Source organism: Gorilla gorilla, chromosome 4 (assembly GCF_029281585.2).
Source record: "Gorilla gorilla gorilla isolate KB3781 chromosome 4, NHGRI_mGorGor1-v2.1_pri, whole genome shotgun sequence".
NCBI lineage: Eukaryota > Metazoa > Chordata > Mammalia > Primates > Hominidae > Gorilla > Gorilla gorilla.
The window spans coordinates 37,042,505-37,058,281 of NC_073228.2; the positions used below are offsets into that span (position 1 = coordinate 37,042,505).

A 15,777-nucleotide genomic window follows, 5' to 3' on the forward strand; every position below is an offset into this window, starting at 1 on the left:
TGGAAGTAACATGTTTTATCAAAAAGTAGGTCTCATACGTAAGCAGAATATGTATGGGGAAAAAAGTAAAATAAAAAGTTGGTTCCAATAATTTATTCTAAATGACTAAGGTCATCTTTTAACCTGAAGCAAAAATAAAAGTTTGTTAATTAGACAAATAAATGTGCTGAAGTTTTTCTGATGTCTGATGAATTTTAAAAATTACTTTGTTACAATATTAGTCACACACCTTTCAGCCTAATACAAAGAATATTTCATTAACTATAATGAGACATTGGGTATGCCATTGCTCTCTACAGTTTCCTTGAAACGTTACAGAAATGGCAAGAGGTAAAAGTAAATATCAGCGAAATGGCATCCATATCCCAAAGCATCTTCCATAGGTATAAATATACAGATAATGCAGAGGTATGATATTTGGATTTCAAGCCAAGCAATAAATTGTATCCCTATTTGCTAAGTTTATAATGCATATTTATAAGTTTAATATTAGGATCAAATGAGACATATACTATTCACACTTTGAAGAAATATATCACTACAAATAACTATGCTGAAATAACATTAAAATATCTGTATATTAAATCATTCTCAGAGTATTCATAGAAAGAGGCAAATGTAAATCCATTTTACAGACAAGGAATTAAGAAATAACTAGTTCAGTGTTATAAATTTCTCTACTTAAACCAATAAAATATAAAACAATTCATGACAATGCCACATGTATATATACATATGTCTGAACATATATATGTTTGTATGTGTGTATATATATATATGACATTGTCTTGACAGGTAATTTCCTTAATCAAATTCTAACCCCTCTGCTTTCCTTAAAAATTGTACTGGGTAGGCTAATTACTTAATAAATTCATAATTAGTAAACATCCTTTCCTTGTGAAATTTTATTAAAACACCAATTTTCGAGCTGCCACATGTAATATTTATAGAAGATTAAAAAATATACTATTTTATTTTAAATACCTGATCACATTGGCCTTATTTATTACGGAATAGGAATGTGTTAAAACGTAATGGACAATAAAGTTGAATCTGTCTACAAAGTAGCAACCAAAAGAGAAGGACCTATTTCAAGCTGAGGTGATACTGATATTATGACATTAATATCAGTATGTGCAAAACAAGTAATAGCTTTTACTTGTTTTGTATTGCATCAGTAATGCAAAACAAGAAGAGTAGCTCAAGAAATAATTTGGGTGGGTAGATGCTAATGTAGATTTCACGAAAAAGGTTATTAAGAGAAATATAGTTTCAAACTGAAAAAAAGAATGCTCTACTAAATAAAATTAACAAGTCTATCTTGATTAAGAGCAGAGGCTGAATTTATATCAAATGTGGGTTTCTTTGATGTAAAACTGGCATTTTACTTTTCCACAAAAATAATTTGTTAAGGCTTAAAGGGGAACCAAAACTGGAATTCGGATTTAACGGCCAAGCAACTCATATTTCTCAGAATCAATACAAATTTCGATTTTCATACCTCAAAGAATATTAATCAGATTAAAAATAATATCATGTGCTAGAAAAATTTAAACTAAGTAAAATAACAAAGTCTGTCAGGTAAAGCAGTTGGCTGGATAAATGTCTCCTTATCCAGAAGAATGGTATTAAATCTTGGATGTTCAGAAATGTATACTAAATCAATATCATTGAATAATTATTCATTTTTAGATATGTAATTGTCATGCTTTTAAACTTCAAACACTCTATTTTTGAAAATATTACTATTAACTGATTGCAGACCAAGCATTAGCCAGAGCTTACATTTTAGCCACAAACATAAACACACGTTACAAAAGATACTCAGGATTTTGAAAGTATAAAGGAGACATCTCAAGTATCTAATTAATTGGAAAATTTTATGGAGCACAAAGCAGCTATTTAAACACTAATAGGTACTACAGGGTCTGCGGTGAAGACACTTACAATTTCATTGATAAAACAAGATATAGAAAAGATTATAGGGCACCAAAAAGTGAAGGTAAGTGCTACTAATGTGCAAAAGAAGGCAATGTTGGTCCGAACTATAATAGTTAGCAAAGTCTGAATGAAGGAGATGGAACTGAACGACAAAATCCAGGACATGCTGCCTCAAAGTATGGCACTTTGGTGTGCAAGAAAACAGCAGAAGCCGGAAGGTCTTTCTTACCTTCTCTCACGTTTTCTCCCCTGAGGTGGGCCATAAAACCCAGCTGATCCTCCCCTAAAAGTAGATTAAAAGACCCTCATTCCAGAAAGGTCCTCCCTATACCTAGAGGAAAGGAAATATCTTCAACTCTGAAGACACAGAGATGTTAAGAATCTGAACAAATAGGCCTTGCTATGCTCCCCCCAGTTTATTGCCATCAGATTACACCCTTTTGTGCTCCAATTACACTTCTGTATGACTGTTCATAAAAATACAGTTTTCCCTGTTTCTTTGGGTTTTCATTTCTGAAGGTTCTCATGTCAGGTAAAACATACATTAAATAAATCTGCATGCTATTTTCTTGTTAATCTGTCTTTTGTTACAGGTGTCTTAGCCATGAATCTACCGATGGGTGAGAAATCTTTTCTCCCCTATGTGAGTTAGAATTTAGATAAGATTCAAATTGGCAATGAGAAAGGACTATCATAGGACCAAGCAAAGGTGTGGATATGGGAATAAACAGATTGTGTGCTTTATTTTAGCTATGCATTTTTATACTCTTCCTAAAATGTAAGAATGCTTTATCCTCAAAAACTGACTGGAAGGTAGAGTTTGTGGTCTTTCAGCAGTATATCCATTTTACATCAAAAAAAAAAAAAAGTGGCTTATTTTTCCCTTCAGATCCCTGGTAACCTGATAAGAAATGCTTTTGAGTGCTTTTCTGCCTTTAATTTTTCTTTTTTAATCATCTTAAGTTTCTTTTACATGAAAGTCTCAATGTTCCACTTTCCCCAGGACTACTTTTCAGTGCTTTAGTATACTGCCACCATCTTTCTATATTTAGTGGATATCTGACTATTTTGTTCTTTAAAATTTTGTTTCCCTTTACTTAAAAAAAATTGAATAATGGACTATTACTTGATTGCATTTATTGTCATTATGAAGCCTCATCTACTTTGCCATAATTTGTTACATCTTTCCATTTATTCTAGACTGTAAAAATCACATTTGTCTTATTCTCCGAGGAGAAAACTATTTGATCCAAATGCCAATTTAGTTATGAAAGATTTTATTTCTATTTTGTACTAGTGAACCACCATGAACTACCAAATTCAAATGTGAATTAAATAATTTAAATCCAAACTGCCATTCATTTAATTGTAAATAAGTAACTTCAAGAAACTAATGACTCCAGTACTTTATCCTCTCAAAGAAGGAGAATACTTCTTTCCTGTTTTTGTCTTATGGAAGAAAAATGAAAATTTAAAGGATTTACCATTTCCAGTTTCTCTGCCTTAAAGCGAACAGAGGGATTTAGGGAGATCTTTTCTTGTAGCCCATAATTTTCAGTCCAGGCAGAAGCAACATCTAAGAGACAACAGGGTGCACATTAATTGGGAACTTAATTGGAATCGAAATTTTCATTTGACAGGATATGTTCTGAGTTCCTGCTGTTCAAAAATAATTCTAGCTAATCAGTTAGCAGCTTTTAGTTTTGTTTCCATAATTTTTTTTCTTTTTTTTTTTGGGGGGGGCGTGGACAGAGTCTCACTCTGTTGCCCAGGCTGGAGTGCAGTGGCATGATCTTGGCTCAATGTCTGCCTCCCGGGTTCAAGTGATTCTCCTGCCTCAGCCTCCCGAGTAGCTGGGACTACAGGTGCATGCCACCATGCCTGGCTAATTTTTGTATTTTTAGTTACAGACAGGGTTTCACTATGTTGGCCAGGCTGGTCTTGAACTCCTGACCTCAGGTGATCCACCTGCCTCAGCCTCCCAAACTGCCAGGATTACAGGAGTGAGCCACAACACCTGGCGAGTTTTCATAATTTTTTTAAGTCTAAATTTTTTATATAAGCTGGCTTCACTTAAGTCCTAAGATATAAGAGTAGGCAATTATGCATTGTGAAGTCCCACAGATATATTAACTTAAAAGACAAACATACATCCCACCACTACTACATCACCACAATGCCTTAAAAAGATAAAAAGTCTTTTTGTTCAAAGATGTTGGTATTCTTCTGACTGGCAAAAGTGTTTTGTGATGTGTATTCTGGAAGCACTCTGGAAAAAACCATAAATGCAAGTCATTTCAAGTTTGCACATAAAGTATAATATAGATTCTGTACTTTGAGCTAAAAATCTTATCTCTTAAAGACAGGTTACATTTCAAGTAGCATAAATGAATTTGCAAGAGCTAAAAGTCATACACTTCTTACCCATTTTTCTACATCTTCTCAATATACCCTGATTATTTAAATGAGCCTTTGTCCTTATTGCATGAATAAAAAAGATGCTACAAAAGACCAGAACTTGAAATACTGTACGTTTTAATATGCCAAAGTTTGTAAAACAAATTCCTGTAATTCATGTTGATCTTACTATCTAAATTGCCACTATTCTAAATACACTTTTAAATGATATTTTACTAGTTCTACATAGAAACAAGAGGAAGAAGAAAAATCTTTGGAAAATGTCACATCTTTATGCAGTGTTTTAATTTTTTAAAATTTCTCAGAGCATCTGTCTCTAAGTACAAAATGATTTGCATTCTCTTAAGAACATAAGAAGTGCATATGAAAATAAATAGTCTTCCTCTAAACCTTTAACACATCCTTAACATTCTATGTAAAATCTTTAATATAGCTTATAGGTGTCAAGATCATAAAAAAATGGATGCTGACTTTTAGCTTCAAATGGAATTAAACTTTTAAAAAGACTGATTTTAGTATTAAATAGAATTTTTACAATTCTGATAAAGGTAAGTGAATCTCCTTTGTAATCATGATACCTAATCGTTGGCTATGAAATTAAAAATAATATATACATAGTGTATATGTATATACACACATATACATATATACATATATACACATATACATATATGGGTATGCATATATATATACACACATACATACATACACACATACACATATAACTTTTTTATATACATACATACAATTTTTTTCCTCTCTTAAGAGAAATCCTGTGCCAAACCTAAAGTGTAGTATAAAGATCAGCATGGAGTGGAATGATATGGAAGACCAACCAGCAGATAACTTTATTTTTCATCCTTTAAGGTTTGGATATGTGAAGCTTGTCAATGACTTCCAGCTTGGTGTTTGGCCTGCAATTAAGGCACATTAACACTAGGTGGACCCAAGTGAACCTGATTATGGTCTCAAAGACTAAACCTGGGCTTGAATTATTCATTTCAAGTGTTAAGTGATTGGAAGAGTTGCAGAGGGGAGAGCAAGGGGGAGAGAGGAGAATGAGAGAAGGTGAGACAGGAATACCTACAACATTGACACACTGAGGAATGTGTTCTCACTTACGTTTTCCTACATCTAAGCATAAAAATTTGCTAACTCTAACAGTGAAAAGAACAGAAGCTCCTATTTATGCTTACTTCTATCTAAACAGTAAACTATGTACCTATATAAGCTCACTAATCTTCAAAATGACCACAGTGACCATAGGTGTTATTATTCCCATCCCAAAGATAAAAGACCAAGGCAGGAAAAGGTAAAGAAATTAGCCTAGGTTACATAGCTAGTACATTATAATGTTAGGAGTCTAATCTCTTGTGACTCCAGACCAATGTTCTTAAGTGTGTTCAACATCTTTCATAATCAGTTTGCTTATCTATAAAGTAGGGGGAATAAACCAGACTGCCTCATAGGAGTTAGAAGATCAACAATATCATAGAAAATCACTGTGAAAACTTTTGCAGTATTGTTAATATCAACACAGAGACATTGTATTATAAGGAGATTTAATGTAAAATTATACTAACCTTCATTTAACAATATGCAATCAGGGCTTAACAAAATCTTGTTTTTTCCAGACAACTTAGACCTTTACTTTTGAGTTAAAACCTTAAGAGGGTCTGTGTATAACTCCAGCACACTTTGTCAATTCAGAGTAACTTTACCTGAAAGCCCCTCACAGAAGTTTTCCTCATCTGCCAATGACATCTCTCTATCCCAGCTCCAAGCTCTTTATTTGCTCCTTTCTGGGGGAGTGAGTTTTTCTAAGTATGGCTTATTATTCTCTTGGATCTCTCTCCTTCTTGTCCTTCTCCTTCTCCCCGCTTCTTTTCCTTCTCCTTCTCCCTCCGTCTCCTTCTCCTCCTCCTCCCCGCCTCCTCCTCCTCCCCCTCCCCCCTCCTCCTCCTTCTCCTTTCTTTAGAGAAGTCATCTTGGTCTTGCTCTGTCTCCCAGGCTGGAGTGCAGTGGCCTGAACACAGCTCACTGCAACCTCGACCTCCTGGGCTCAAGCGATCCTCCCACCTCAGATGCCCAAGTAGCTGGAACCACAGGTGTATGCCACCATGCCCAGCTAATTTTTTAATTTTTGTAGAGACAGGGTCTCACAATGTTGCCCAAGCTGGTCTTGAATCCCTGGGCTCAAATGATCCTCCCATCTCGACCTTCCAAAGTGCTGAGATTATAGGTGTGAGCCACCATGCCTGGCCTCTCTTGGATTTTCTGTTCCTATCCTCTTTGTAGCAGCAGAAGAAAAGGAATGTTTTGTAAGGAAAGGATCAATACAATTTGCTTAATACCATGAACTCTGAATGGATATTTTTCCCCATAACTATTTTGCTTCAGTTTCAAAAGACTTGGTCTAAAGGAATTAAGGCTTTACGCGCTATTAGTAAAGTTAAAATAATGACTGTATTTCTTCATGCAACAATTCTTTTTTTTTTTTTTTGAGATGGCATCTTGCTATGTCACCCAGGCTGGAGTGCAGTGGCATAATCTCAGCTCACTGCAACCTCTGCCTCCCGGGTTCAAGGAAGCAATTCTCCTGCCTTAGCCTCCCAAGTAGCTGGGACTTCAGGCGTGCACCACTGTGCCTGGCTAATTTTTTTTTTTTCTATTTTTAGTAGAGATGGGGTTTCACTATGTTGGCCAGGCGGGTCTCGAACTCCTGACCTCAAGTGATCTGCCCGTCTCAGCCTCCCAAAGTTCTGGGATTACAGATGTGAGCCACCGCACCTGGCTGCAACAATTGTTTATTGCTATCCTTAGAAATGTCTTTAGTATATTGTTAGCTCACTTACAAACTCATGTGTTATTCAACTTATATATAGCACTAGTAAACAACTCTGGATTTTGAAATAAATTTCTGTATAATAGCATCATTTTTTAAAACATTTAAATATTATGTGGATTTTAAGAATTCTAACCTATTTTACACTTTGGGATGATTTTTAGATAAGAACAGAAATAGAACTACCTAATTACATTTACTTTTGTTGAGGTTAACATTAAAATTTGTTTATATTTTTTGTATTAGTATCAGGTAACTGAAGAAATCTAGAAGTGATGGTTAATTTCTGATTTGTAACAATCTATAATTAGGTACTTATAATATGCAAATCACAATGTATATAAGTTATCTAGAGATAATTTAGATGTGATTTTGCCTTTTTTCCACTCCCCAGAAATATCTTGCCTACTACATTTATGTAGAAGAAAATCAGACTGAGTTGACGCACTTTCTACTCTAGAAAAATGTTCCATCTTAATTGTATTTTAATATTTACCTATAACTTACTTAAATATATTTTTCACTAACCTATTTTTCTATTACAAAATCTACCACTATTCTTATAGCGACTGGTATAAATTTACCTGAGTTTATTCATTGTTAACAAGATCTCTGCTCTAATCACACCTGACTCTTAGTGTCATCTGACATCTAGCTCATCCTTAGTTCTATGCTTTTATTTGTGGTGCTTCCTTAACTTGAAACGATCTCCTGTGTTCAGTTATCAATTGATGTTTACCACTTTTTTCAAGATTTGGATGTCTGACTTTTGCCAAGAAATTTTTCTTAATTTCTGCATATTGTGACAGATTCCGTATTATATACTAGTTTTTGGGGTCAAGGGAAGGACATAAAATTGAATCAAGAATTGGAAGCTTTTTCTTCTGCTCTATAAACATGACCTAGAATATTATCTGAGCTATACTCTAAGCTATAGGTTCCATATTATTAGTAACAGGAAAATTTAGTAAGCATATACTATGCACTAATTACAATATAAGTGCTTGACATGCATGATCTTGTTTAATCCTCATAACAACTCCTTGTAACTTGTAACTATTTCAAGGTTACAGAGCTAATAAGATGAAAGCAAGAACCTGAACACTGAGTCTGTATTCAGAGCCTGGTGGTAACCACTGTGCCTTCCTTATACCATACTCATAGCACTCACTACTTCCTTCCTTAGGCCTCTTTGTTCATGTCTTTACATAATTTGTGTAAATGTGTTATTCATCCACAAGACAGAATGCTTTTTAGAGTAACAAAACCACCCATATCCTGTTCCGATTAACACAAAAAACTGCAAATAGTAGCTGCTTGATAAAATAAACATACACACACATCTATAAACAAATACATGCATATAAATTAGAATGCTTCCTAATTTCAATAATTATAATTTTTAGCCCCGTTTTATTTCACAATATACTATTAAGTATCTCACAAAATATCCTAATTTCTTCATAATTCCCGTTGTACTGTATTCTACACATATAACATAGTAAATCCTTACTAAATAAAAGGTTAAAATAGGCGTTGAATAGTTCAATTACTTTAAAAGTTAAAAACATGTTATATAATTATTACTATTTTATAATATCAAGGAATAAAGGATTCTGACTCCCATCATCTAGCAATTTTGATGCTCATCTCATGACTGCTTCATTTGTCTTTTTCTTCTCATAAGGGTTCCCAGTTTAAAATAAATACAGTACATGCAGAGACTGGAAATTAATTATGTAAGAGGAATAATGCTATACAGTTTCTAAGGGTCAATAAATCTAAGTAAAAGGTAATATAACTCATGGCTTAAGATTGCTATTAACCCACTGGTAAATACCACCCCAAATCGGAGGAAACTACTGTGGAATATAGTATAAACTCCTGTAAAGATTGGTAGCTATTGAGCCAGGCATGAGCGGTGGCTCACGCCTGTCATCCCAGCACTTTGGGAGGCCACGGCAGGCAGATCACGAGGTCAGGAGATCGAGACCATCCTGGCTAACATGGTGAAACGCCATCTCTACTAAAAGTTCAAAAAATTAGCCGGGCATGGTGGCAGGCACCTGTAGTCCCAGCTACTTGGGAGGCTGAGGCAGGAGAATGGCGTGAACCCAGGAGGCGGAGCTTCGACAGAGCAAGAATCCATCTCAAAAAAAAGATTGGTAGCTATTTAATTTAAATTAATGCTTCCTTATTTTTCAGTTCTTATATAAATAATGCTATTAAAACAAAATTAAAATATACAGGTAAAAATTTACATTATAATTAGGCATATATAGTTTTTCAGTTATGTTTAGTCTTTTTATCATTGTTGTGTTTAACTTTTGGAGATAATTTCAGGGGGCTTTTTCTTCGTATTGATCCTGTAAGCACCTTACAACCAAATAAAAATCTTTATTTTACATTTGGCTTAGATAATTAACGCTTTATTGTTTTAAAAAGTCAGTAAATCATTTTATGGTAATTAAGAATCAATAATAATGAATTAACAATACTGACACTCTTTATAATTGATATCCATATGATTTCTTCCAAAAAAACAAGATACATTTCTTTTCTTAAGGTATGCTCCCTTCTATAATGTGTTTTCCGAAAGGTGTATTTAATATGCCTCATCGGTATTGCACTAAAAGGACATGGCAACCTAATCTTGATCTTTATAGAAGACTTTCCATTATTTGATTTAAACAATTCATTAATTATTATAGCTTCATAAACACTGTTATGATAATGCATCTTTTGAAATTTCAACTCTTTGTTCAGGGAAATTTCTAATAAAAGTCATACTTTAACAGGGCCCAACGGAAAGACATTATTTTTACTTTTTCGTTCACTGAAGGAACAAAGACATAATTCACCCTTCTTCAAAGTCTTAAGTCACATTACACACTCCTCATTGAGAGAGAATTGAAATAAAAAACAGGAAATAGAAATTAAATGTGTATTTACCTGTATTAGACAAACCCACAGTACTGTTTTCTGAAGTAATTGGAATCTGTACTGTTTTGTTGTATCCAGTTTTTATCTGTGAAAGAAAATGAGGAACATGCAATGTCATTTACTAAAGTAGGTCACTTGAAGCCCATGTTAACATAAAAAGAATGGTTAAAGAGATTAAAGTAATTATCCCTCAAATATGAACCCTCTAAAATTTTGGTATATGCATCTTCAAACAAAGCAATTCAGAATTAAAGGTAACAATTGCTTTCAGCTCTACCACATCCAAGGATAACAAAATATAAGGCCGCTCATCTTGTCTTTTAAAAGTATTATAGCTCCAAGTGACAAAGTATAAGGGGCTGACAGAAAATCTTATACTCTGTCTCTGTTCAGCATGTACCAGAGACTGAAGTTACCTTTGACGAATTTTATTCTACTGACTAAAAGCTTGTTTCCTGTTTTACAGCTAACACAGATATAAATAATACACACTTTATTCTGTAACTGTAATTTGTTCGGATAATATAGCAGTTAGTAATTGAGTATGTTAATTCTGATATAGAAATTCCCCATTTTGTGTGATTCTACTTGGGTGAACTATAGCATGCACACATGAAGAAGCAATACCCTCCTAGATTGGGTGCCTGGGATTAGCCTCACTGTGTGGGAAAGAAGCTAAGGAACAAAAAGGAAGATGGTCTGACTTCAGTCAAGCAGAGAACAGAAATGGCAAATAACTAAACCAACTGAAACCAAATATGACATTCTTAACATAGTTTTGAGTGATATCTAGGCATATCTTTGTGGAACCATTTTGTCATGCTGGTATTTTCTAACCAATCATGCTCCTGGACACAGGACATGCTGACTTAAAATATGTTTATTGAAAACACAGCATAAAAATTTTAAATAGAAAAAAAATCTTTCAAAGAAATATTAATTTGTTAACAATTTTACTGAAATAATTCTATATGTACATAACCAATGTAAAAATGTATAGGGAATTTATGGAGTGCATATATAGAGAAATTTAAGATTACCTGACTTACCTCACAAGAAGATAAAATGGCATTATTTGTTTTGGGAGTGGATGAGGTCTTTGGGATTAGTATTTCAGGAGGAGAAGAAAAAAGACTTAACGTTGAGGCTTGAGGTCCATATTCTCCTGAAGCTTCTATAAGTGATGTACATGACAGATTTTCTGGCTGAATGTCGTCAGATTTTTGTCTTATGAATGCTATCTCCCAAGCAGATTCTAACCTAGTATTAAAAATAAATCACTTTATGGATATGCTATGAATATAGTACAACTGAAATCCAAGATAATGTTTCAGATGTTATTAAAAAATACTTATTATAAAGTACTTAATACATCTTAAATTACTACTTTCAAGGAGACATTCTAAATGACTCATTCTATCTCATGGATAGTATAGTTACCTCAACTTGGCTCTGGTAATTATGCTTTTTGCTTCTTCAAATGATACACCAATCATAGATTCCTTGTTGACTGAGACAAGTTGATCTCCTGGCTTCAAACGACCATCCTAACAAAAACAGTAACATTTATAAAGGAACTAATGAGGCATTTAAAAAAAATTAATTGATGTAATTAAAGCAATGAAAAGTTTTCGTGAAGAATGCCTTCAAAAAGAGTAAAAAGTAAAATCTTAGACAACCTCAGTAGCAAAATCTCTTGATTAAAGTCTGGTTTGGTAACATACATTATGAGTAAAATGGAATGGTTCATGTATTGCATGAATAAATTTACGTGGTAAAGAATTCTTAATATGGTAGATAGGACATAGGCCAGTATACCAGGAAAAGGGACCTGTTTTAAAAACTGAGCACTATGGGGCTGATAAAGCTCTGACTCTGTGATAAAGTGGGCCAAATAACTGTGGGATATTTCAGAATACAAAACTCATTTATTTTATTTTCTCTGCATTCCTACATATGTCCTCCCACCAAACTGTTCAATGTGTGTATGGATTTATCCCACATTGAGATTTTTAAAACTTTAGTCAAGGGTCTTTTTAAAAAAAAAAAAATTAAATTTTCAAAATTTTTTGTAGAGATGAGGTCTCATTACATTGCCCAGGCTGGTCTCAAACTACTGGGCTCAAGCAATCTTCCCACCTTGGCCTCCCAAAGTGCTGGGATTACAGGTGTGAGCCACTGCGCCTGGCCAAGGATTTTAATTATATTGATCCTACCCATATTTCAGCATAATCTTTTTTACTAGACCTGCTATCCCCCTATGATTAAGGCCTAGTTGGCTGTGCATATATTGTTAGCCATGTCCTGCTAATAATGACAATTCTAACTGGCTGCCTGGTGTTGCCTTTGCTAAGGCCTGGCTTGCTCATAGCTAGCCTAACTGAGTAAGACAGAGCATATCAGGAACAAGAGTTAATGTGGTTGTTAGATATGTTAGATAAGTTTCCCAGTTTTTGTCTTTTCTTTTCATTCAAACTAGAAAATAAAAATAAGCTTTCTTCTTTTACAGTTCCTAAGGTATTTCCCTATTTATCATTAATTAGTACAGTGGTAGAAACCATTATTTTTATAACTACAGAAAAAGCTTATATGGTTAAAAAGGGAGATTTTCACCTTGATGCTACTTAAGTAACTTCCACAAATTCAAGAAAACATCTTTCTTTAAAGTCTTATCTACTAAAATATATCCCTTGGATACTGATCTTTGATCTAAGCTGTATTATTTGTAATAATGGTGATTCACAGTTATTTTACTCCTAAATAACAATAGGTATTACTATTTTTTAAAAAGACATGAAGTACTATCTCTTTCACTGACTAAAGAATACATAGGAAAACAACAAAATTGACATAAAACATTCATGAAAGGATTTTATAGAAACATATCTCAAATAGTGTGTAAAAGATTACATAATCTAGATGCATAATGACCCTATCCTACTGAAATGTAAACATTATTTAAAATACTTAAGCCAGAAGAGTCAACTTAGTTTTTAAAAATATATAAGCCAGGCATGGTGGCTCACATCTGCACACCCAACACTTTGAGAGGCTGAGGCAGAAAGATTGCTTGAGCCCAGGAGTTCAAGACCAGCCTGGGCAACATAGTTAGACCCTATCTTTCAAAAAAAAAAAAAAATAGCTGGCACATGTCTGTAGTCTCAGTTACTCAGGAGGCTAAAGTGGGAGGATCACTTGAGCCCAGGAGGTCAAGGTCATGACCGCGCCACTGCTCTCCAGCCTGGGCAATGAAGCAAAAATCTGTCTCAAAAAAATATATATATATATAAAAAATATATATTTTTATATTATATAATATATATATTTATATTATATATATAATTTGAAAACAAATTTTGATTTTATGTAAATATGTGATTAAATATAGTTAGCAAAGTCAGACAACATAACATGCAGTGTTAGTACAGAGAAAAAGTTCACATGAAGGCAATTTAGCCCATCTTGTATTAAAGTACACTGATGTATAGAAGCTGCATTTTCTGGCAGGAAGAGAGTCAGAAAAGAGAAGAAGAAGAATGCCTTCTGACTATGACTTCTGGTGTTTACATATTTTTTCTTTCTAAAAAGTATTCATAGCAGTTAGTTTTTTTCTTTGCCTCCTAGAATAAGATCTTAGCTGATCATGTGAATTTCCGAACCTGTTTAAAAGTCAGAACCTGCAAATGAAAACAAAGCTATTTTTGTCAGTCTGGCATTCGAGTGCATTCTGCCCCAGCTGGATTAATGTATATGTGAAGATACTAACTTCAGAGATATGTTGAGACCTCTTCCACACAGTCTAGATTCCAATTCAGCAGTTACAGAGCAACTATCTGACATGGGAGGCAATGTGCCAAGCACTTTCATATGCTGAACTTCAGATCTGAATTCTTTCACATTGACATTCATGTAGATGTTGAAATAATAATATATTCCTGACCACATAAACACTTCTGTTAAAAACGGCCAGTACTATTCATTTCTATATTGACTTTGGTATATAGTTTTCTAAATAATACATTTCAATATTATGAGAAACCATCTATACAGCCTAATTCTGACTTAACTAACTCATTATACCTAATACTAAGGAATAGTCCTTCTGTAAGCCTTAAGATTCCTTTCCTATACTTTTACAAGATGTAGACTGATGGTAACCTTCTTTTAACTCCAGTTATTACTGTGAACTGAGGCAAGTTGTTCAGCTTTTATGTAACTCTATTTTCTTAGCTGTAGAATGGGGATAAATATATGTAACACAAGGTTGCTATAAGAATTAAGTAACATATGTAAATTATAGCACATTATACGTGTTAAATAAGATGAGGTGAATGAGACTTCCATATCTGTTGTGGACAATTTTCATACTGATAGCAAATTTAATTATATTACTCATTAGATTGAGAACCTTTGATGGCTGCCAACTGGTAGGAAAAGTTGAAACTCCTCAACATCCCAAACCCAGCACAACAAATTTACTGCAACTTACTTTTTCTAGCTTCATCATCCACCTTCCACACCAGCATATTCTTCATTCTACTCTCAGAGAATGTGCCTCAAACCAGCCATGGTCTTTTGAACCTCAATGTTTTTACACATATGAATTCCCATCTAGAATGCCACCATCCACCCTGCCACTTCTCTGCGATAAACTCTGACTTAAACTTCACAGCCCAATTCAAACACTATCTCTGCTGGAATTTTTCTCTAGTTCCCCAGGATTTACTTAATTGTTGTGTCTTTTTGCTCAAAAAGCACTTTTACTTACCTAAAGGATTGCACTTACTCTGTATGGTCCCTATGTTTACATATCCGCTTTTCCCTGACCTCACATTACAATATACTAAATCAGCAACTCCCAGTCTAGGGGCAATGATTCTTTTAGTCGGCCAGAATCACCAATTCTTTCATTAGGCATAACTAGAACTCTGTCCTTTTCATGGTTATTTCCCTGGTACAGTGCTAGGTACATAGTAAGTCTACAATAGGTTAAAGGGGGCCAAGAAACAGTCTGAGGAAATTAAGGTAGCTATGACAAAAATAATAATGGCAAAGGAATAAAGAGAGTGACACTGCAAAGCAAACCATCTTGGCTGCTACTTCTTCAGCTCCCACCAGTGGGACTGGTTTCTTCATACTTTGCCATCCAGAGGCCTGATCCTGCTATTTATCTAAAAGCCTTAGCCCTGGTTCCAGTGCTATGCTCCGCATGAAAACAGATTTCCTCTGAAAGTTAAACATGTCCTACTTCAATGCCACAAATTACATGATGACATTGATTGTGAGACCTATAATTTCAGAGATAGAAGAGGAAAAAATACGTACAAACACACACTCATAAGTATATTACATACCGATATATGCATGTTATATATATGTGTGTGTGCATGCATAGCTTATATGTGTACGTTTTAATGTATATCTTAGAACCAACTGAAGAAAATATGAAATATACTATCAGATTTGAAGAGAGGATTTTGATTTCTGTCTGCTTTCCCTATGTTACCAGCAACAAAAGAAAGAAATAAAAATGAACATTTGAGAACTTTAAAGTGTTGTCGGAAATCTGACACAAAGGCCCAAGGAGGAAGTACCTTGGTGTGGAGCCCAAATGGTGCCAGTGGAAGGGT

At 34.2% G+C, this 15,777-nt stretch overlaps 1 protein-coding gene across 8 annotated transcripts in view; it reads right to left on the reverse strand.

Moving 5' to 3' along the window:
• STXBP4 (syntaxin binding protein 4) overlaps positions 1-15,777 on the reverse strand; it is a 280,286-nt gene that overhangs the window by 237,681 nt on the left and 26,828 nt on the right. For all 8 annotated transcript variants that reach the window (XM_055388705.2, XM_063706252.1, XM_063706254.1 and 5 more), the window contains 4 exons: positions 11,588-11,694; positions 11,197-11,407; positions 10,157-10,232; positions 3,426-3,517 (listed from right to left, as the gene is read on the reverse strand). In XM_055388705.2, the coding sequence (XP_055244680.2) occupies positions 3,426-3,517; positions 10,157-10,232; positions 11,197-11,407; positions 11,588-11,694 (486 nt within the window). The remainder of the gene's footprint in view (positions 1-3,425; positions 3,518-10,156; positions 10,233-11,196; positions 11,408-11,587; positions 11,695-15,777) is intronic.